Genomic DNA, 19,614 nt, shown 5'->3' on the forward strand with positions numbered 1-19,614 from the left:
CATGCCACTACTTGCTCTTGTACTTCAACAGCCAAGTTGCGTGGAATAGTTTTGGTCTAGAGAAGGTGCTGGCAGCTCACTGAAGCCTTGTCTGTACTAGCTCCTCTATGTGAGCTGAATTAGTTCAGTGATGGGAACTTTCCTTTTACACCAACTCCTGTTCTTCCCTGAGTGCTATGAATATCTTAACCTTGATTTGTGATGCCCTCTACAGTAGGTGTTTTGCAGTCTAAACCTTACTAGTGTTAGGATTCCATAGATACTGGAAAAAAACATTTTTGGGGGGGCCTTACATTCTCCTAGTAGCAATGGATCACCTTTCCTCAGCAGTGTGAATTAATACACTAAGTACACTTCAATCAAAAACCCCAGGTAGCTCTTAGTGTGTTATTTAAGGTAGTAGAGCAGTTGCTCAAACTTATTCTTTGACAGTTAGAAACAGGTTAACCATGGACTACAAAAGCAGGCAATATATTTAACCATACTCAAAGAAATATCCTCTATAGGATACTAAGTCAGTTTAATCTCTACTATAAAAAGCAAGCCTGATCCAGTACTAAGATGATTCCCATAGATGTGTGTAGTTGGTTAACTTAGAAGTCCTTGGACTTGTTTAAAAAACAAAACAAAACACTGCTCCATTCTTCAAATAATTCCAATGAATAGCTTGCTTATTCTTCCATGCCATTAAAAAAACAGCCAACCTACCACCCTTCGTCTGCTATACAACCTGGTGAAAGCCACCACTCCATTTCCCCCTCTTGGCTTGAAGAGATTCAAACTCTTGCTTAAATAGCTTAACCTAAAGAGTGCTGTAGTTGAGTTTTAAGGCTGCTGCACAGTGATTTCACAAGAAAGCAACATATTTTACCCTTTGCTTTATTTCCAAAAAATCAAATGTTTAAAAAAGTTGGGCAAGAGATGTCTTAATCCTTATCTGCTCAGCATAGGGCAGAAAGCCCAGGACATCTTTTAACTGGAAGTTATCCGATTGTCTCACAGAAGGCACTGCACTAGTTTTAGGTTTATGTTCAGTCTGTCTCTGCACAGTCATCTTCATCCCCACTTTGAGACTGCTCCTCCTCCACTTCCTTAAGGCAACAGCTTAACACTGACTTCTGGATGGACTGTCTTTCCTCTGCAACAATGAGGGTGAGGTAAACAATGAAAAGTGTCACTATTCAACATGCCTTCACAAAGAGGGAAGTACAAGAAGTTCACATAGCTACACTGACCAGCTGAGGAGCCCAGCTCTACCAAATAACCAGACTGACAGGAGAGAAATAACAAATGCATCATACAACATAAAGTCCATGTGTAACAAGGCCCCTTTTAGAATGTATGAATGGAGCAGCTGCTTACCTTCACTGGTGCAGTTGTGCAATAGTAGCAGCAGCTGTTTCCTATTGTACTGAATGAGGAACTTCTGACATGTTCTTATTGTCCCTGTTGGAGAAACATGGGAACAAGTTCTGTATGTTAACAGAGGGCTGAAGCAAATTAAATGCAATGAAGTAGCACAAGAGTCCATTTAAACGCTGCTAGAATGTAGTCTCCCTGCTCATGCCGGTAGTAGTACTGTAGTGGATCAAACAGCAAGAACAGCACAGGCTATAATATTAATCAGCTACAGAAATCGTGCTAAACAATGAAAGAACTCTTACTATCCCTCCAGCCTTCCTTCCCTGTTTGAAACTTCTTGACAGGAACTCAGTTACCACTTTCCTCCACTTGAGATTTGATCAAAACAGCTCTCTGATGGCAGATTACCAAAATGTGATCAGGGTGGCTAGCTCTTTGTTGTAAGTAGTGAAGTTGAGAGAATAAAGTCACATCTGCAAAGTAGGAGGGCCTTTGTTTTAAAGCAGTAACAGAATAATGGAGGACAGATGAGTGAATAACTCAGCATAATGAAAAAACCAGCAGAGCTTCTAGAGTCCATAGCAGAATGAAGAATGTCTTTGCTGTTGGATGACCTATTAAAAGTGAGTTTATGCTAGCCTCAGTGAGGCACTACATGGGCTTCATCTGTCATATAACTGGAAAAACATTAAATAACTGAGGGCTCTTTCCCTCCTAATTATTACAAGAGTAATAAGAAACTCAAGATCTCAAAGTTCTGAGATCTTGCTGCACTAGGAGGAATTAGAGGTTTCAGAGTAACAGCCGTGTTAGTCTGTATTTGCAAAAAGAAAAGGAGTACTTGTGGCACCTTAGAGACTAACCAATTTATTTGAGCATAAACTTTCGTGAGCTACAGCTCACTTCATCGGATGCATACTGTGGAAAGTGTAGAAGATCTTTTTATACACACAAAGCATGAAAAAATACCTACCCCCACCCCACTCTCCTGCTGGTAATAGCTTATCTAAAGTGATCACTCTCCTTACAATGTGTATGATAATCAAGTTGGGCCATTTCCAGCACAAATCCAGGTTTTCTCACACACACACACAAAAACCCACTCTCCTGTAAGTAAGTAAGACAGGCCCCCAAAGAAAACTTATTGAAAATCTTACCTCCAACATGTAGTGTGTTGAAGAAACAGGAATAACGCTGGTTTCTGTTCTCTAAGTAAGTGACAAAGGGAAGAGCTGACCACAGGAGCCTGTAGAAGTCCTTTCGGCAACGTAAGAGAACTATGCCTGTATAGGCATTGAGATATTTCACTGGGCACACAAAACAGCTGATTAGAACAATTGATCTTTCATTGCTCACTTGAACATTATATCCTATTTCAGAAATTCTGGTTTATTTACAGAACCTGAGGTTCCAAGTAGCTTATACTGACGCAAAGCCTCAAATGTTTTCCAGAACTAACTCTACATATTTGCTGGCTGTGCAGCCACAGCATGAAAGGCGGTAGGAGACTAGACACAGCAAGGGCCTATGCTGATTCTTCCCAAGCCTCTCGCCTCCAGTCAGGAGGATGGGTACGACAACGCACTGCACTTTCATCAAGGGCTGCTAAGACAGAAAAATTGCCACGAGCCAAGGGACTGCACTTCAATCTCCTTTCAGCCCCGGGCAGGGCTTTGGGAAGTGGGGGCGAAAGGCCCATTCCGGATCGGTCGGAGACCCCGCTCAGCGCGGGAATGACACACATTTGTTGGTGATTTTTCAAGACTCACCCACCCCTTGTGACACCGAAACAAACACCCCGCGCTCTACGTCCAGTGATCGATGGGCAACCCCCGACCCCGTCTCTGGGGTGCGCGCAGTCCCCCGAGAAAGGGGGTCCGGGAGCAGGGGCAGCCGGAGACCTGTGAAGGAGATGGAGCAGCAGGCCAGCCCGTAGTCCCCGTGGGTCCGGGCCACCGCATCCTTCGCCGCAGCGCTCACCGCCCGCTCGTCGATGCACTGCCGGCAGCGGGGGTCTTCGGAGACGATCTCACACAGCAGGTACCTACAGCGCAAGGCACCGCGTTAGGGGCGGGGGGGAGAGTGACCGCGCCGAGCGGAGCAGAGACCCCAGCCTCACCTGTGCTTGAACCGCACCATCTCCTTGTCCTCCGGCCGCGCGCCAGCCTCCCAGACAGGCCGAACCAGACAGACACTCAGCTCAGCCAATGGGAGTGTCGTCTGTAAGCGCTACAGCCAATCGACATTCAGCAGGGGCGGAGCCGGAGGGGCAGGAAACACCGCGAGGGAGCGTCGCCCGCGCGCGCGCGCATTACGTCCTCGTGCGCAAGGCTTTGAGCGGCGCGCGCGGCCCCAGGCCGCTGGCGGTTGCGCGCTTCCCGCTGTCGGCACGCGGCTGGCTGGTAGCGCAGGGGCACTAGCCAGCGGAGAACCGCCCCTCCCCCCTTCACCGCGGGGTCCCTGCGGCAGCCCCGCCAGCGCCTCGCGGCGCATTCCCTGCTTTCCCGCTCCCGCCCAAGGACCCAGCCCCAGCGTTAGCCCCGCGCGGTGGCAGCAGAGCATCGCACAGCGCCCCTCGCCTCCCGGGTCCCCGCGTCTGCCCCGCCTCCTCCGGCCAGTGCGAGCCGGGGCAAGGCGGGCTGGCTGGCTTGACTAAGGTCCCGTCAGACCCCTGGCCCCGCCCTTGGCCCCTCTGTCCTCAGCTGCCCCCCAGCCCCTGGCCCTGTTTCTCTCCCATCTTCTTTCTGGAGGCGCTTTGCCAAGCAATGACCCCTGCCTTGCCGGTGCGGGGCCCTCCGAGCTCTGCCCCCCCCCCGTCACAGGCCCTCCTCCACGGTGAGAGGCTTAGATCTGCCCTAGGTCCCCTCCAAGGATATAGCGCTCTCCGCTGGCCCATGGAACCCTACCCAGCCACTGTGACCCATTCACCTTCCGAAAGACTCTTGCCATTCCCATGTGTGTGAGGGGGTGAGTGCACCCGCTCCCCCGCCCAGCCCGGTGGGGCGAGAGGACCTTGGTTGAAAAATGAAGTAGAGGGGAGCAAAGGGGAGTAAGAGCACAGGGGTGTGAACGATGGTGATGGGGCAGAGAGGGGAGAAGGGAAGACTGAAGGGGGGAAAAGGTAGGGAGAGAGAACAAATCAGGAAGGAAAAATGCTTTGAAGAAAAAGAAATGAAAATGGAGAGAAGCGTGAGTGTAGAGGAAACACTTGGCTTGGAAAAGCTCGAAGAAAAGCATCAGGATAAATGAAGGAAAAATTGAGAAGCAGGAAGGGAAGAAAGCAAGCCCTTAGCAAGTAAGTTCTTTCCTCTAGAGAAGTTAGTTTCATTTTCGATAAGTGATTTCATGGTGGCTTGTCTGGTTCTAGTGCAAAAAATAAAAGCTGAAAATGTTCCTGGTTTTGGATGGGGAAGGCTTGGCCCCCACTGTCCTTAGATCTGATCCCACCCTTGGATTGGCATGGATTTCTCACCCTATCCACTTATTTTCTGATAAAGGTGAAAGTTAAGGCAGCCCTCAGCTCTTTTCTTGGTAATGGAGTTCGGGCAGCCAGTGGGGGTCACAAACACATGGTCTCCCAGTAAGAATTGGTCCTTGGAACTTTAGGACTTTTGTGCCCTCACTCTTGGAAACTACAGGGATTTATGTAAATCAAGTTTCCCTAATCCCAGTTTGTCCATTATGTAAGTAAAGTTCCAAATGCATGGTGGGTGGTTAGTGAAAGGATTTCTGAAAGAGTAGAAGCCTGTCCAGAAGCCTGGGATGTAGAGCAGTTTGGATTTGAGGAGGTGAAGAAGCTTTTTGCTGTGTCGCTGTACGATGGGAACCTCATCCCCCGTTCAGCCATAGTGCTGATACCAGTTTGGAATGAAGATAGTGAAAAGCCAAAGGGGTCTCAAATGAAGACATGTCCAAGGCATTGAAACTGAACCCACTGTCAGGGAAAGAGCCTAAGTGTCAGCTCCACTGTGATGTGTGAAGTGGATGGGGCCAGGCAGTGAGCACTGGGGCAACCAGTGCAGTATGGGTGGTACTGGGCAGGGAGCTTGGTAGTTCCAAGTCACAGGCATGTATGGGTGGTATAGGGTAAGGAGGTCAGTGGCCCCAAGCAATAGGCACTGGGTATAAATGGTGTTGGGCAGGGAGCTCTGTGACCCTGAGTGATGGGCACTGGGCATGGATTGCATTGGACAGGTTGCCCTGTGGCTCCAGGAAAGGTGCAGTGTGAATGGCACTGAGTGGGGTGTTCTACAGTCCTAAGTGATAATCACTGAGGCATGGCATAATCCATGGCATTGAGCAGTAGGTAGATGTGGATGGTATTGGACAGGGAATTCCATGGTTCCATTGATGGGTGAAGTGTGCTTGGCTTCTCTGTGGCTTTCCTTTGTTTTGCACTGTTTTGTATTAAACCCACTAAAGGATTCATTATTCAAAGGAGATTGAGGGGTACCATGCTTTTACTGCAGGAGCCAGGCATTGCTCTGGCACTGTCACCAATTTGCTGGTGCAGAGGAGGAGACATTGTCATTGGAGGTTATACTGATAAAGAACTGAACAGAGATGTGCCATCTGGTTGCAATTCCTGATGGGGTGATGGGGAGGGTTTGGCTTTGAAGGGATCCCAGCCAGCTCCTCAACTTATACTGGTTTGTGCCTGTAGAGCTGCCAAGCTTTAACTCAAGATCCTACCTGTTACGCTTCCCACAATCCAATTGCCCTTTGAATTTAACGGAATGGGAACAAGAACATACAGTAACAACAAGGCTCTCAAGTTAGCACAGTGAGCAATAGGGTCCTTTATTCATAAACTGCATCCAGCCCCACTCCATTTTCAGGTTCCATCTCCAACCAATTCCATTTCCAACTGCTGACAACACCTTAGTCCCTCGTGTTCTCTGCCTGTGGCACATAATAGTTTGTCTTCTGAGAGCTGTAATACTTTGGTCTAATTCTGGTTGTTGGGCTTGGTGTGGGTGTGGCTGGGTGGTGTTTGTAGCCTGTGGTATATACAGGCAGTTGGCCTAGATCAGTGGCTTTCAACCTTTCCTGATTACTGTACCCCTTTCAGGAATCTGATATGTCTTCCGCACCCCCAAGTTTCACCTGACTTAAAAACTACTTGCTTACAAAATCAGACATAAAAATACAAAAGTCACAGCACACTATACTGACTAATTTCTTGCTTTCTCATTTTTACCATATAATTATAAAATAAATCAATTGAAATATAAATATTGTACTTACACTTCAGTGTATAGTATATAGAGCAGTATAAACAAGTAATTGTCAATATGAAATTTTAGTTTGTACTGACTTTGCTAGAGCTTTTTATGTAGCCTGTATTAAAACTAGGCAAATATCTAGATGAGTTGATAGAAGAAAAGGAGTACTTGTGGCACCTTAGAGACTAACCAATTTATTTGAGCATGAGCTTTCGTGAGCTACAGCTCACTTCATCGGATGCATACCGTGGAAACTGCAGTTGATGTACCCCCTGGGAGAACTCTGCATATCCCCAGGGGTACACGTACGCTGGGTTGAGAACCACTGGCCTTGATGATTTGGTGGTCCCTTCTCCCCTTAAACTCTGTGACTAGTCTTTGGAACTCAGATACACAAGACTTTTCAGTCCTAGATTTCAGTCTTCAGTTTGACAGTCAATGGCAGCAGTGGCAGCACATCTGGTAATACAGCAAAATAATTCCCATTTCTCTCCTGTTTCCTCTGCTCCCTAGGCTGCCTGCTGTGCATCCTGGTGGGTTCATACAAGAGAAGTTTACTGCTTCCTTCTGAGAGAGACAATTGGCTGAGCAAGTAGAGTGGGAGGAAGGCAGTGTCCTGTGGCTTCTATTTCCCTGTCTGCCTGAGCCTGTGGGGAACCTCATTTACACTTCAAAATCTGCTTGTCTGTGCTTGTGCTACTGATCTGCAGACACAAAAAGATGCTTCTCTGCCATTCACCCCATCTTCACTAAGTACAGATTGGGCTGCACAAAGCCTGGAAGTTTCATAAAAGACCGAGGAGTGAGATGGCTCCACAGGACATTGCACATGAGTCACCCGTATCCATTGCCCTCATCTTGCCCTCCCCTGTATGCAGGCTTTGGGTCTCTGTCCTTTTGCTGCTACCATCAAACACTCCTCTCTTAATGATTAATACAAACATAACTAGTTTGAGCAGGTACTGAAGGCAGTGAATGATGGATCCTGCAAGCTTTATCCTGTCACCTATTAAAGCTAATGGGAGTGTGTCACAATTCTTATGTTAACTCTGCCTCTGACCCCATCATAACCTTCTTGAGGGCACAGAACTTAGGTCTCAGGCCTCCAGCTGTCACCTTTCTCCAGGTGGGATTCTGCAATCATCTTCCTCCAGACCAGGGACTTAGGCTTCAAACTCCTGTAATTCACAGTGATCACCTCAGCCAATCTGACTTCAGCTCAGCACCTGCAGTTTTGCTCTTTCAGGGACAATAACAGGGTTTATTCAGTGACCAACCAGCTCTCGTGAAGCAAAGTACTATTTATTCAGAACAAAAGAATTTAAGAGAAAACCAATCATAAAAACAATAATCAGCATCTTTTGTTTACCAGGTTGTCATCCATCTCGCACATGGAGACTCTGGTAGGGCTGATGTACTTTGGCCTTCTGTAACAATGCTGGCTTTGGTGGGACCCAGCTCAGAGTACCAATCCAGGACAAATTGCTTAAAGCACGGCAGTTACAGCCCAAGGCTGGGGTTCCTTTGCATACCAAGGCAAGGCAAACCAAACCAGCCAAACAGAGAAAACTTCGGTTTTACCCCACTGGCTAACCATAAATCACACAAGCAATTTCCTTAGACACTCCAGTTTCCCAGTATCACAACCAGTGCCACTCATTATGGGGACGAATGGTTATGAAAACCAATACCCCAGTAAAAGAAAAAAGGTTCTCTTGATCCCAAAGGACCAAGCCCCAGACACAGGTCAATATATAAGTTAGATCTTACCCACAAATCACGCTGTTACCAATCCTTTAGAATCTAAAATCTAAAGGTTTATTCATAAAATGGAAAAGATATAGATGAGAGCTAGAATTGGTTAAATAGAATCAATTACATACAGTAATGGCAAAGTTCTTGGTTCAGGCTTGTAGCAGTGATGCAATAAAGTACAGATTCAAATTAAGTCTCTGGAGTACATGCACAGCTGGGATGGGTCATTCAGTCCTTTGTTCAGAGCTTCAGTTTGTAGCAACGTTCCTCCAGAAGCAAGAAGCAGTATTGAAGACCAAATGGAGGAGATGCAGCAGCCTTTTATATCCTCTGCCCTGTGGACAATCACAGCAGCAAGATGGAGCCTGGAGTTACATGGGCAAGCCACATGTCCATGCATGACTCAGTACTTTACAGGCCAATGCCATTGTTTACATGTTAGTTTGAATGTTCCCAGAAAAGCTCAGATGTGGATTGGCGTTTCCCAAAATTGATTGTCAGCTAAGTGTTTCTTGATTGGGCACTTACTGAGAATAGTCCCTTCTCAAGAAGCTGACCAAATGCTTCACTGAGGCTGCTTAGAATCAAAACACATTGATATACAAGTACATAGCCAATATTCATAACTTCAACTACAAAAATGATACACATATACAGATAGCATAATCATAATCAGCAAATCATAACCTTTCCATAGACACCTTATACGACAACCTTTATAAAATATTTTCTGCAAATATATAACAGAGGTTGCAACAACAATCTATGTGGTTACAGGTTATGTTAGTAACGTCACATTTTCTCACAGGGCCTGCCTCTGTTGGTCACAGACCGTTGCCTGACAAAGTCCTCCACAGGGCCAGATGCTGTGGAGAATATTTTGTTATGACTAGAAGGGGATTTCCTGCCACTACATCCATGGTTGGATCTTTCCACTTCCAGCCCAGTGCTGGCTGTGATGTGGGGAGACCCAGAGCCAGTGACACAGAATATCAATGTTGTCTCCAACACGCCTTGTGAAACCTGCCTGTAGTCTTGTACTGTCTGGTGTGTGTGCTCAGCACTGCCCCTGCTGGTTGGAATGTTAGACTGTGGGTTCCTCTGATAGCCCACAGGATAAAAAACATATTACTAGTAGCTATTGGAGATTCTCCTTAGAGAAGGCATAGAAGCCTGTGAATTTTGGGACTGTGGATCCTGGTTTGTATCTCTCTTTGTCCCACCAGGTAAAAACAGCCGCAGAAATCCAAGTGGCAGAGCTCCTCCTTCCTGCTGCACTAATGTAGTGGTTCTCAGTCTGACTCTGGTCCCGATAAACCACCTCAGAAAGCAGAAAATTATGCTTGGGAGATTGTGAAGCCTTGGTATTGGGAGAGGTGTGGAGAGGCTAGGGTGACCAGACAGCAAATGTGAAAAATTGGGACGGGGGTGGGGGGTAATAGGAGCCTATAGAAGAAAAAGACCCAAAAATTGGGATTGTCCCTGTAAAATCGGAACATCTGGTCACCTTTGGGGAGGCTGAAGGAGAAGGAGTAAAATAGGAGACCAGGTAGAGTATTTAGGTATGAGAGATTGGGGGGGCAGAGCATTGTTGGTGGGGGGAGGAGCTGATTGGTCTGGCATGTGATTCATGGGATGGACTCCCTCTCACAGAGTGGTCCTTGGAATGAAATCATGTGGGACTATTGGCATGCTATAAGGAAAGGATTTAGCGGAAAGTGGGAGCTCATTGTTAATTCAGTGTGGAAACATCTCATGACCTGAATTCTAGGCAGAGAGAAGAGCAATAAACCCAATGGAAGTACTGTCCTGGATGATAAACTCCTGCCCTCTGAAATGGATGCCAACTCTCTTGATCTGGTTTTTCGTTCTTCACTCCTCTCCCCTCCACCTGGGATCACATGTTTTTCTGCCAAGCTTTTATGGCAGTTACAGATTGTGATGTGAATAGCTTTGATGGGAGCATGGAGTCCAAAATGGGTTTGTTGAGAGCCCTTCACCTTTGCCCTCTACAGGTGATGGGACTGATGATGAGAGGGTATCATCTTGCCCTGACAATATCATGGATCAAGCCTGCTTCCCTCATGAATAATAGAATCATAGAATATTAGGATTGGAAGAGACCTTAGGAGGTTATCTAGTCCAATCCCCTCTCAAAGTAGGACCAACACCAACTAAATCATCCATGTGATGGAATGTGTTGAGCAGGTCTCTACTGCATTACCTTGTGTTTCAGTATCCAGATGATTTCACCTCGTCTTCCCATCCCCTGGGCTCTCAGGGAAATTCACAATGTCTGCAACTCATCCCACTTATAGATGCAGTGAACCTGCAGGTAATATTGATCTGTCCTCTCCACTTTTAGGTCTCCTGCTTTAGATACACCAAGTTTCCTGCCTATAGGCTGGGGTCCTGAGTTATCACCCTGAGGTGCCCCTCCCCCATGCAGAAAGTCTCAATTTACATCTGCTTGCTTATACAGCCCCAGGTGGAATCCTGTTTCCAGCCTTCTGACTGTAATGTGCAGACGCAGGTTGCTTTCACATATACCCCCCTCATTCCTTTTACTTTCTGCAGAGACACAGCTGAGTCTCTGACAAACTGGGCCACGTGAGTGTGCTCTGCCCTGTAATCCAATAGGACATGTGCACTGTGCATGCTCAGGGCTTGGCCCTGTGCACAGTGAAGGCTTCTGTTTTCAGTCCAGGAGGCTGATTAGGAGAGACACAGAAAGCAAAGGGGAAACAGTGTTTAGAGAGAGTCCTGTCCTGCTTCATTTCCTGCAGAATGTCACTTGTGCTTCACTGTTGCTGATGTGGTAGAGATGCACAGAGCAGCCCTGAGCCATCCCTGTTCCATCTGCAATTAATGCCCATGTTAGAACATGCTTCCTGACTCTGGCCAGGCTCGACAGGGCACTTATCTTGCTTGGAAAAGAGGAACTCAGTATATTCACTGCACAGTACCCTCATCAACATAACATTGTGACAGCATCGATGATCCAAGAAAAAGTAACTGGCAGGACAACCCTGGCCTAGCTGCACTGGGCTCTGTTCTGGTGATTTCTTCATCACCTTGTAATGATTATGGAGGGACTGATAATCTCTTCATAGTTTAGGTTGCAACCAGGCTTCCTTTATTAATCCAATTTACACCCTTTCACCCTACAGCTTTGAGTAGAAAAATTCTTTTGAGTATCAAACTTTTTCTGGTAATGAAATGTCCTCCTATAGTGCCATTTATGTGAGACTCTCAAAGCACTTTACAAGAAGTAATGAATTAGGAAGCCTCTTAACATCTTTGTGAGGTAGGTATGATCTCCATTTTGCAGGGAGAGAAACTGAGTCAGAGAAAAACTAAATAACTTGCATACAAGTCTGTGAGATAGCCAGAAATAGAAGAAAGAAGTCCTAACTTCCAGTTCACTTCTAACCATGAGAGAATGCTCCTTGTAGGCCTTGATGTGATGATTCCTCTGTGTGTGTGAAGATGCCCAAAGCATCTGATCTCTGCTGAGCTGCAAACCTCCACTGAACCTGCTGACAGGACTAAGATGGATCCTCCTGGACCTGGTATGTCTATGCTATGACAACATCTGCTCCCTTTCTTCTCAGGAACATTTACAATTGCTATGTTTTCTGTATGGCTTCCAGATCCAGGACCCAGTATAACTGGGCATGTTGACCCTGAAGATAGTGTCGGTCACCACTGTTTGCTTTTCAAAGCTGAGTTCAACAAACACACTTCACTAACTGTTAAAGCCTGAATTCATGCACTAGTGTGGACACAGATGAAGGATGGGATGAGGAGAGAGAGGTGTCTACTGAGAAAGGGCGGGGGTGTGTGTGTTAAAGATAGAGAAGTTCAGCAGGAGAGTGATTCAGGATAAAGACTAAATTGAGAGAGTTGCTGTGTCAGTGGATAGGGGTTGCCTTGCTGCGGGAGACCTTAACAGATGCTATAGGAGACAAGCTGTTCTAGATTCGGGTGTCTCCTCAAAATGGAGTCACCCAGTGTTAAGGAGGGTGGGGGGTGACAGTGTCCCCTCTCTGTACTGCGTATTAAGCATGTTGTAAATAGTTTGTAAAACACTGAGAACTTTGGATTAAAGACAGTCTATAAACATAAATCTTTATCTTGGACTGTTAGAGAATAAACTGGTTAATTGGGAAAGGTCACCAGGCTGCATGTCTTCAGTTGTAATCTGTATATTGATTCCATCTCATCAATAATACAGAGTGTGCAAGAAGTGACTGATATAAATCCACATGCTCTAGGGAGTTGAAGAAACTGTGTTTCAGAGTTGCCATAGCAGGTCCCAGAGCTGTTACCCATAAGTGAGTGTCAGGGCTTCTACCAGGACTGCAGTTAGATATATTCTAGCTGACACCCAATGATCTTCCCCCAAAATGTCTAAGTCTGTTGGAAACATCTCAGCATATCCTTGACCCCATTGGCCTTCCTTTTCTTAGGCCTGGTCTACAGTATGCGGTTATTTTGGAATTAGCCGAGTTACTTCGAAATAAAACTGATTCTGTCACATGACCAAACCAGTTTTTTCGATTTAAAGGGCTCGGCAAGTGGAGTAACTCTAAAATCATGATCGCAGTTCCGGGTTACAGGTACTGTGGACGCAATTCGACGATATTGGCCACCAGGAGCTATCCCAGAATGCTCCCTTGTGACTGCTCTGGACAACACTCTGAACTCCGATGCACTAGCCAGGTAGGCAGTAAAAGCCCCGGGAACTTTTGAATTTCCTGTTTGGTCACCATCAGCACAGGTGACCATCAACACAGTCCACCATCACAGGCGACCATGCAGAGTCCACCATCACAAGAGACCACGCAGTCCCGGATTCGCAGACGAGCTCCAGGATGGTCCGAACGGGAGGTACCGTTGTGAAGATGAATCTGTTATGGCAGAACTACGTTCCAAAAAAAGAAACGCAAATACGTACGCTAAAGTCTCCAGGGCCATGACGGAAAGAGGCTACTCCAGGGACACAGAGCAGTGTCGTATAAAAATCAAGGAGCTCAGGCCAGCGTACCAAAAAGCAAGGGAGGTGAACGGGCGCTCTGGGTCACAGCCCATTCATGCCGCTTCTACCGTGAGCTGCATGCAATTATGGGGGGTGACACCATCACTACCCCACCACTGTCCATGGACACCTGCAAGGTGGGAGTAGCACGGACCGAGGAGGATGAGCTTTTGGAGGACAAAGAGGAGGAGGAGGAGGACAGCGCCCAGGCGGCAAGTGGGGAATCTGTTTTCCCCCCTAGCCAGGAACAATTCTTAACGCTGGAGCCAATAGCTTTCCCCCACTCCCAAGGCATGCTCCTGGACCATGACCCTGGAGAGGGCACTTCTGGTGAGTGAGAGCTTGATTGGATCCGGGGGGTGGGGGGAAACCCAGCCACACTGGGCTGTTCGCGTTTAGGTTAAAGGGCTCATCCCTGCTCAGAGCATCATCGGAGCCACGCGGTGTATGTATTTGTGTGTGGGGGGGGTGGTGGTGTTGTGTGAAGCGATCATCCCAGAGAGCCCGCAGGCCCTCCTTTTATATGGCAAACCCACCAGGCATTGCTTGCTATGGGAAAGTGGGCCCGGCAGTTTGAAAGCACTGAAATGAATGCGAAAGAAGCAGGACCCCGCGTGCCCCTAGGGCTTACCATGGCTGCCTGCAAGGTGAATTCTGTTGCCCGGCCGCATGTGATGGCTTACTCACACCAAAGTGGCAGGCACTTCAGTATAAGAGGCAAAATGAGACCTTGTACAGAAAGAACCTGTGCTGTGTACTATGAATTGCCTGTTTCACTGAGAAAGAGTGTCCCCTTTGTTCTCTAAAATGTATCTTTTAAAATACTACCCTCCCTTTTTCTCCTCCCGCAGCCGGTGCAAATGTTTCAACGTGACCCCTATCTACTCCATCCCAGAGGCTGGTCCAGGTTAGAAGGCGGAAAAAACGAACTCGGGACAACATGTTTGCTGAGCTCATGCAGACCTCCCACACTGATAGGGCCCAGTTGAATGCATGGCGGCAAACAATTGCGGAGTCGCGTAAAGCATTACATGAATACGAAGAGAGGAGGGACGATGAAAACAGGCAGGATGCAATGGTCAAGCTGTGCTGCTCGGTTTATGATGGCTGAGCAGAATTGGCAGCCAAAGCGTTCGATGAGGAAGAGAAAGAGTAGATAGTAGAGATTACATAGGAAGATGAGAGGAAATGAGAGGTGGATTCATACTAGCAGGAGAGCAGCGATGCACTGTCTGCTGAAAGCAGAATGGCGTCTGCATGCCAAAAAGATGCGAAACGATTGTCCGCTGTAGCTTTCATGAAGGGAGGAGCTACTGATGACACGCACCCAGAAACACCCGAGAGAATGTTTTTGCCCCATCATGCACTCGGAGCTTAACCCAGAATTCCAGTGGGCGGCGGGGACTGCAGGAACTGTGGGATATCTCCGACATTCGATGCTAGCTTTGGTACTGTGGACGCGCTCCACCAAATTCACGCACTTTAGTGGGGACACAGAAGACCGAATGCATAAAATAGCTTCCAAAATTTCGAATAGAATAATTTTGAAATAATTTCATACTGTAGACATACCTTATTCTGAAACTTCCTAAAATGCAAAGTGGGGATGGAAGCAGGCAGAGTAGGAGTCTGCTTGTGAGGTGGAGCTCTAGCATCCTTTGTCATCCTTGACCTTTAAGCAGTTCCACTTCAGAGACAGCCGGCCAGAACACTGGTGCTCAGCAGCCTAAGCCCTCAGCCAGGCCTGCAGGAGCTGACATAATGTGCTTCACATTCCACTGTGTCTGCTCAGGGCCTCAGGAGGATGGGTCGACGCAAACTGGCTCTGACCTTCCTCTGACTCAATTCCATATCTGCCTGCATTTAAGGAGATTAAAAATGAGTCTTTATGACATTAGCCTGGATGTTGGAACAGTGAATAGGGGAAGCTGAAGTCTCTCTTATCTCACCAACTTCATTCCAGGGGGGGTCTCAAGGAAAGCTCATCTCCAAACAGCCCCAACTGGTTCTGAGTGGTGTTACCAGTTGCATTCATGGTCTAACCTTTCATAGCTGACTTCAAGACCTAGAACCTGATCCCTGGTATATAAATCACTTTTCATCTTCAAGAGGCTTTATAGATAGTACCTAATTACTCCTCAGGCCATCCTTGTTTAGGAGGTAAGGGGTTGGATTGGATTTGTATCAGGAAGAGCTGGGTGAATAAACTGCAATGAACAATTTACGTAATGAATTTATACTTGTTCTCTATCTGCAATATCTCAGAATTAGCAAATATATTAGCTATTTGAAATTACTGACAAATGTTTTCATTGGAAAAATTCCTGGTCTGAGGGTAGTTTGTGAATTGTGAAATACTTTCCATTCAAAATTTGCAATTTATGCTATGTGGTCTGTTTCTGTAAGTCGTGTGGTATTGTTTCTGTTCCCTGACTGGATGACTTATGTAACTAATCAAACCAGTGCAAAATGTGATATTTACAAGCGAATATACTATTAAAAATTAATTTTTCATGAGGATTTGTGGCAGTTAAGTATTCATGGGCAGTGAATGTAAAGGGATGTGAATATGATTAAATCAAAATTAACTTTCAAGTTTGAAAGAATATTTGTGAATGTTTTCCTCACTATTGGCTTATCTCTATTATTCTTATCCTCATTTACAGAAGGAGAGACTGAGGTACATAAACACTAAGTGACTTGTTCAAGTCCCAGAAAGAGTCAAAGGCACAAAGAGGTTAAGTGAGTTGCTCTCAGTGAGTTAGTGACAGAGCTGGGAATATAGCACAGGGACCCAGTGAGAGGAAGAAGGCAGAACTGGAGCAACTTTGTGATGGGAATATCTGTTCTGTGCATCCCTCATAATACCTCCTGGCCCCCATCTATGCAGCTAAAGTAATGGGTTTAAGAGTTAGGTTGTAATATAATAGTGCTCTATCCTTGTTATAATGCAGTTTGAACTTTCCTGTATAGCTACAATTAAACCAGATAATAACCATGTCACCAAGCCATATTAGAGCTTTGTTTTTTAATATGAGTCTATAACATGCATATAACACTATTTGGTCATAATGTAAGATCTAATGATGTTAAAACATGATCTCCTGATATAGCCAGTTTGGCTCTAGATTAAGGCTACATCTACACCAGAAGCGCTGCTGTGTTTCTGTAGTACTTCTGGTGAATATGCTCCAAGCTGACGGGAGAGAGATCTCCCATCGGCTTAATTACTCCACCTCCCACAAGAGGTGGTAGCTATGTTGGTGGGAGAGCTTCTCTGGATTATTCACACCCTTGAGCGATGTAAGTTATACCGAAGGAAGTTCTAGTGTAGACAAAGTGTAAGGGTATGCCTACAGTAAAAATTATGTTGACCTAAGTTACGTCGACATACAGCCACTGCAGTAATTAAATCACTTTTGCATGTCCACACTACACTCCTTGTGTCGGCAGTGCATGTCCTCACCAGGAACACAGATTTAACTGTCAGTGTGAGGCATTATGGGATGGCTTCTGAAAGGCAGCAACAGTCGATGTAAGGAACACAGTGCCTACTGACACTGTGTTGACCTAACTATATCGACATTGACTATACCCCTCTTGTGGAGGTGGAGTTATTCAGTGGGTGTAGTGGGCAAGTTACATCAGTGGGAGCGACGTTTTAGTGTAGACCTGACTCTAGAGCAGGTATCGGCAACCTTTGGCACATGGTCCATGAGGGTAAGCCCCTGACGGGACAGGCCAATTTATTTACCTGCCGCATCCACAGATTCGGCCGATTGCGGCTCCTACTGGCCGTGGTTTGCTGTCCCAGGCCAATGGAGGCTGTGGGAAGCAGCGCAGGCTGAGGGATGTGCTGGCTGCCCTTCCCGCAGCCCCCATTGGCCCGCCATTGGTGAACCATGGCCAGTGGGAGCCACGATTGGCTGAACCTGCGGACATGGCAAGTAACAAACCGGCCCAGCCCGCCAGGGGCTTACCCTGATGGGCCACATGTCAAAGGTACTCCTTTTCTTTTTGTGAATACAGACTAACATGGCTGCTACTTTGAAACATGCCAAAGGTTGCTGATCCCTGCTCTATAGTGTAGACCAGACCGGTGTCAGGTAACTGACTGGCCCAGGACAGCTGTTGAAAATATCAGCAAGGCTCTGTCTGGGATTTTTAGATTGGTGTTTCTAATCCATCTGTCCTTCCAATCAGTTTGCCCATCCTGCTGTGCATCCATCCCTCTCTATCTCCAGTCAATTACTTCTGATCATTGTGTGTGTGTGTGGGAAGATCAGCTTGGGGATCAGATACCAGATTCCACAACTGGGTGGTGTCCTTGGCAGCTGATACCTGGATCCTTTTGAGCAAAAAGATCAGGGGGAGAACTCATCAGGATCTGATGGGCTGGCAGCTCGAGAGGAATCCCAGAAGGACTGCAGTGTGATATGACATAATGCAAATGTCTTCCTCATAACTGCAGGTTAGGGCTGAAAAGGAAACTGCTAGCAAGTGTAGTGGTTACAGCACAGGACTAGGAACTGGCGATCTAAGTTCTGCTCCTCACTCTACCACTGTCTTTCTGGTACACACAGCTTTGTGTCTCCATTTTCCATGCAGAGCTAAGAATACTTGTCTGCCTCACAGGGGTGTTGTGAGACTTAATTAAAGATTGTCAAGGGCTTTGAGATCCTTGAATCAAGGGTGTGCTCTGAGTGCAGTGCACTAGTAGTGTTAACACTGAGAGAGGAGAAGGTGGAGAATGGAATTTTTTTCTTATGCCATAGTCACCTCGGTGGGCTGAGGGTGTGCTTCCAGGGTGGGAAGAATTGGTTTGGATTTAGAGGCCCTGTTATTATTTTAAGTCCCAGGTATATTAGGGGGCTGAAAAATAACTCCTTAATCTTGTTCCAGTGTAAGTACATTTTATCCCAAAATAACCCCATGATTGAACATACAAAACAATCCATCTAAAATTAAAACTGCCTTTTAAAGCCTCCGTCTGCTGTTGCCTGAAGCTTTTTGTTCTGTGTCTCATTTTGCAAGGTCACTGAGACAGAAGAGCACATTCTTCAGGCACATTGGCTTCTGCACAAACTTTCATTTTAAGGGCTCGGAAATCCACTCTCAGCTTCTGGTCCCTTTCTTTCATTCCTCATTCCCCATCTCTCCCCTCCCACCCTTTCCCCTTGAGCTCAGGGCCGTCAGATCAATAACAAGTCTGTCCTGACCTTTACACTTCGGAATAAAAGCAGATCCTGCTTAGCAGCTCACATGTCACTGCTGCTCATTAGCCTTTCAAGCTAGTCACTAATTAACAGGAAGCTTCTTCAGGTGAAAGAGGATGTGATGTCTTATGATTTTTTTTTAAAACGAGCACAACACCCATTTTTCCTTTGCCCCCTTTTTGTTATATAGTGGCAGAGCTGAGAGAGCATCTGCCTAGGCTGCTGAGGGCCTGTACTTGTTGGCTTATCTGCTGGAACTACCAGAGATGTTGCTCAGAGCATCTTCAAAGCCTTTCCCTTTTATCCTACCATGTGGAAGGTTTGTTTGAGAGGCCATGGTCTAGTGGTTAGAGCAGGGGGCTGGGAGTCAGGACTCCTAGGTTCTGTTTTGCTGACTGAAAACGTGGTCTTGGGCTCGTCACTTTGGCAAAAATGTTTTAACAGGGCTGAGCATCCTAAATGCCAGTTCAAGTGAATGGGAGGTAGGTGTGTTCAGCATGTCTGAACATCAGTTTCAAGGTGTTTAAAGCTAGGCTTTCAATAATTGAGACATCTAAAATTAGAGACCACCTTGATGATTTGAGCCTAAACTATTGAGCCCCATGTTTGTCCATGTGTAAAATAGGAATAATAGTAATACTTTACTCACTGGTATATATTGAAGGGGTAACCGTATAAAGCACCCTCTTGGATAGCCTTAACTTCTATTAAACATAGAAAAGTTGTTTCAGAGTGAAAGGTTTAAGCAGGAATGGAGGGGCAGCACACTTCTCATTAGCAGCCCTCAAGCTGCTTTTCTGCATAGCTGATTCCAAACTAGTTAATTCACTTAGGGAGAAGGCTAGGATACTAGTTGCCATAGTGTAAGATTGTTCATGGTTCCCAGTATGGGAACTTTGCAACTTATCTGGTCTAAATTTAGTCTATGTACATACACTGTATAAAATACATATTTAGTACCTGCCTCAGAGGGGTGTTAGAAGGGCTAGTTAGTTGATCTTTGTTCATGGCTCTG

At 46.3% G+C, this 19,614-nt stretch overlaps 1 protein-coding gene and 1 long non-coding RNA gene across 3 annotated transcripts; one reads left to right on the top strand and one right to left on the bottom strand.

The window, feature by feature from the left end:
• Positions 1 to 863: 863 nt before the first annotated feature.
• Positions 864 to 3,621, bottom strand: POP5 (POP5 homolog, ribonuclease P/MRP subunit). 2 transcript variants are annotated; one of them, XM_084648998.1, is made up of 5 exons: positions 3,482 to 3,621; positions 3,264 to 3,406; positions 2,520 to 2,669; positions 1,363 to 1,446; positions 864 to 1,138 (listed from the first exon to the last, which is right to left on the bottom strand). In XM_084648998.1, the coding sequence occupies exons 1-5, from the start codon at positions 3,499 to 3,501 to the stop codon at positions 1,032 to 1,034; spliced, it is 504 nt and encodes a 167-aa protein (XP_084505124.1). In that variant the 5' UTR covers positions 3,502 to 3,621; the 3' UTR covers positions 864 to 1,031. The 2 variants fall into 2 exon arrangements, with proteins under 2 accessions (XP_084505124.1, XP_084505123.1); XM_084648997.1 differs by having other exon boundaries at positions 3,132 to 3,406.
• On the top strand, positions 3,268 to 15,936 carry LOC311531548. Its single transcript, XR_014714236.1, has 3 exons — positions 3,268 to 3,402; positions 7,101 to 13,713; positions 14,235 to 15,936. It is a non-coding gene; the product is annotated as an uncharacterized lncRNA (long non-coding RNA).
• The last annotated feature ends 3,678 nt before the right edge of the window (positions 15,937 to 19,614 follow it).

Source organism: Lepidochelys olivacea (genome assembly GCF_965140295.1).
Source record: "Lepidochelys olivacea isolate rLepOli2 genome assembly, chromosome: 15".
In the NCBI taxonomy this organism is placed as follows: domain Eukaryota; kingdom Metazoa; phylum Chordata; order Testudines; family Cheloniidae; genus Lepidochelys; species Lepidochelys olivacea.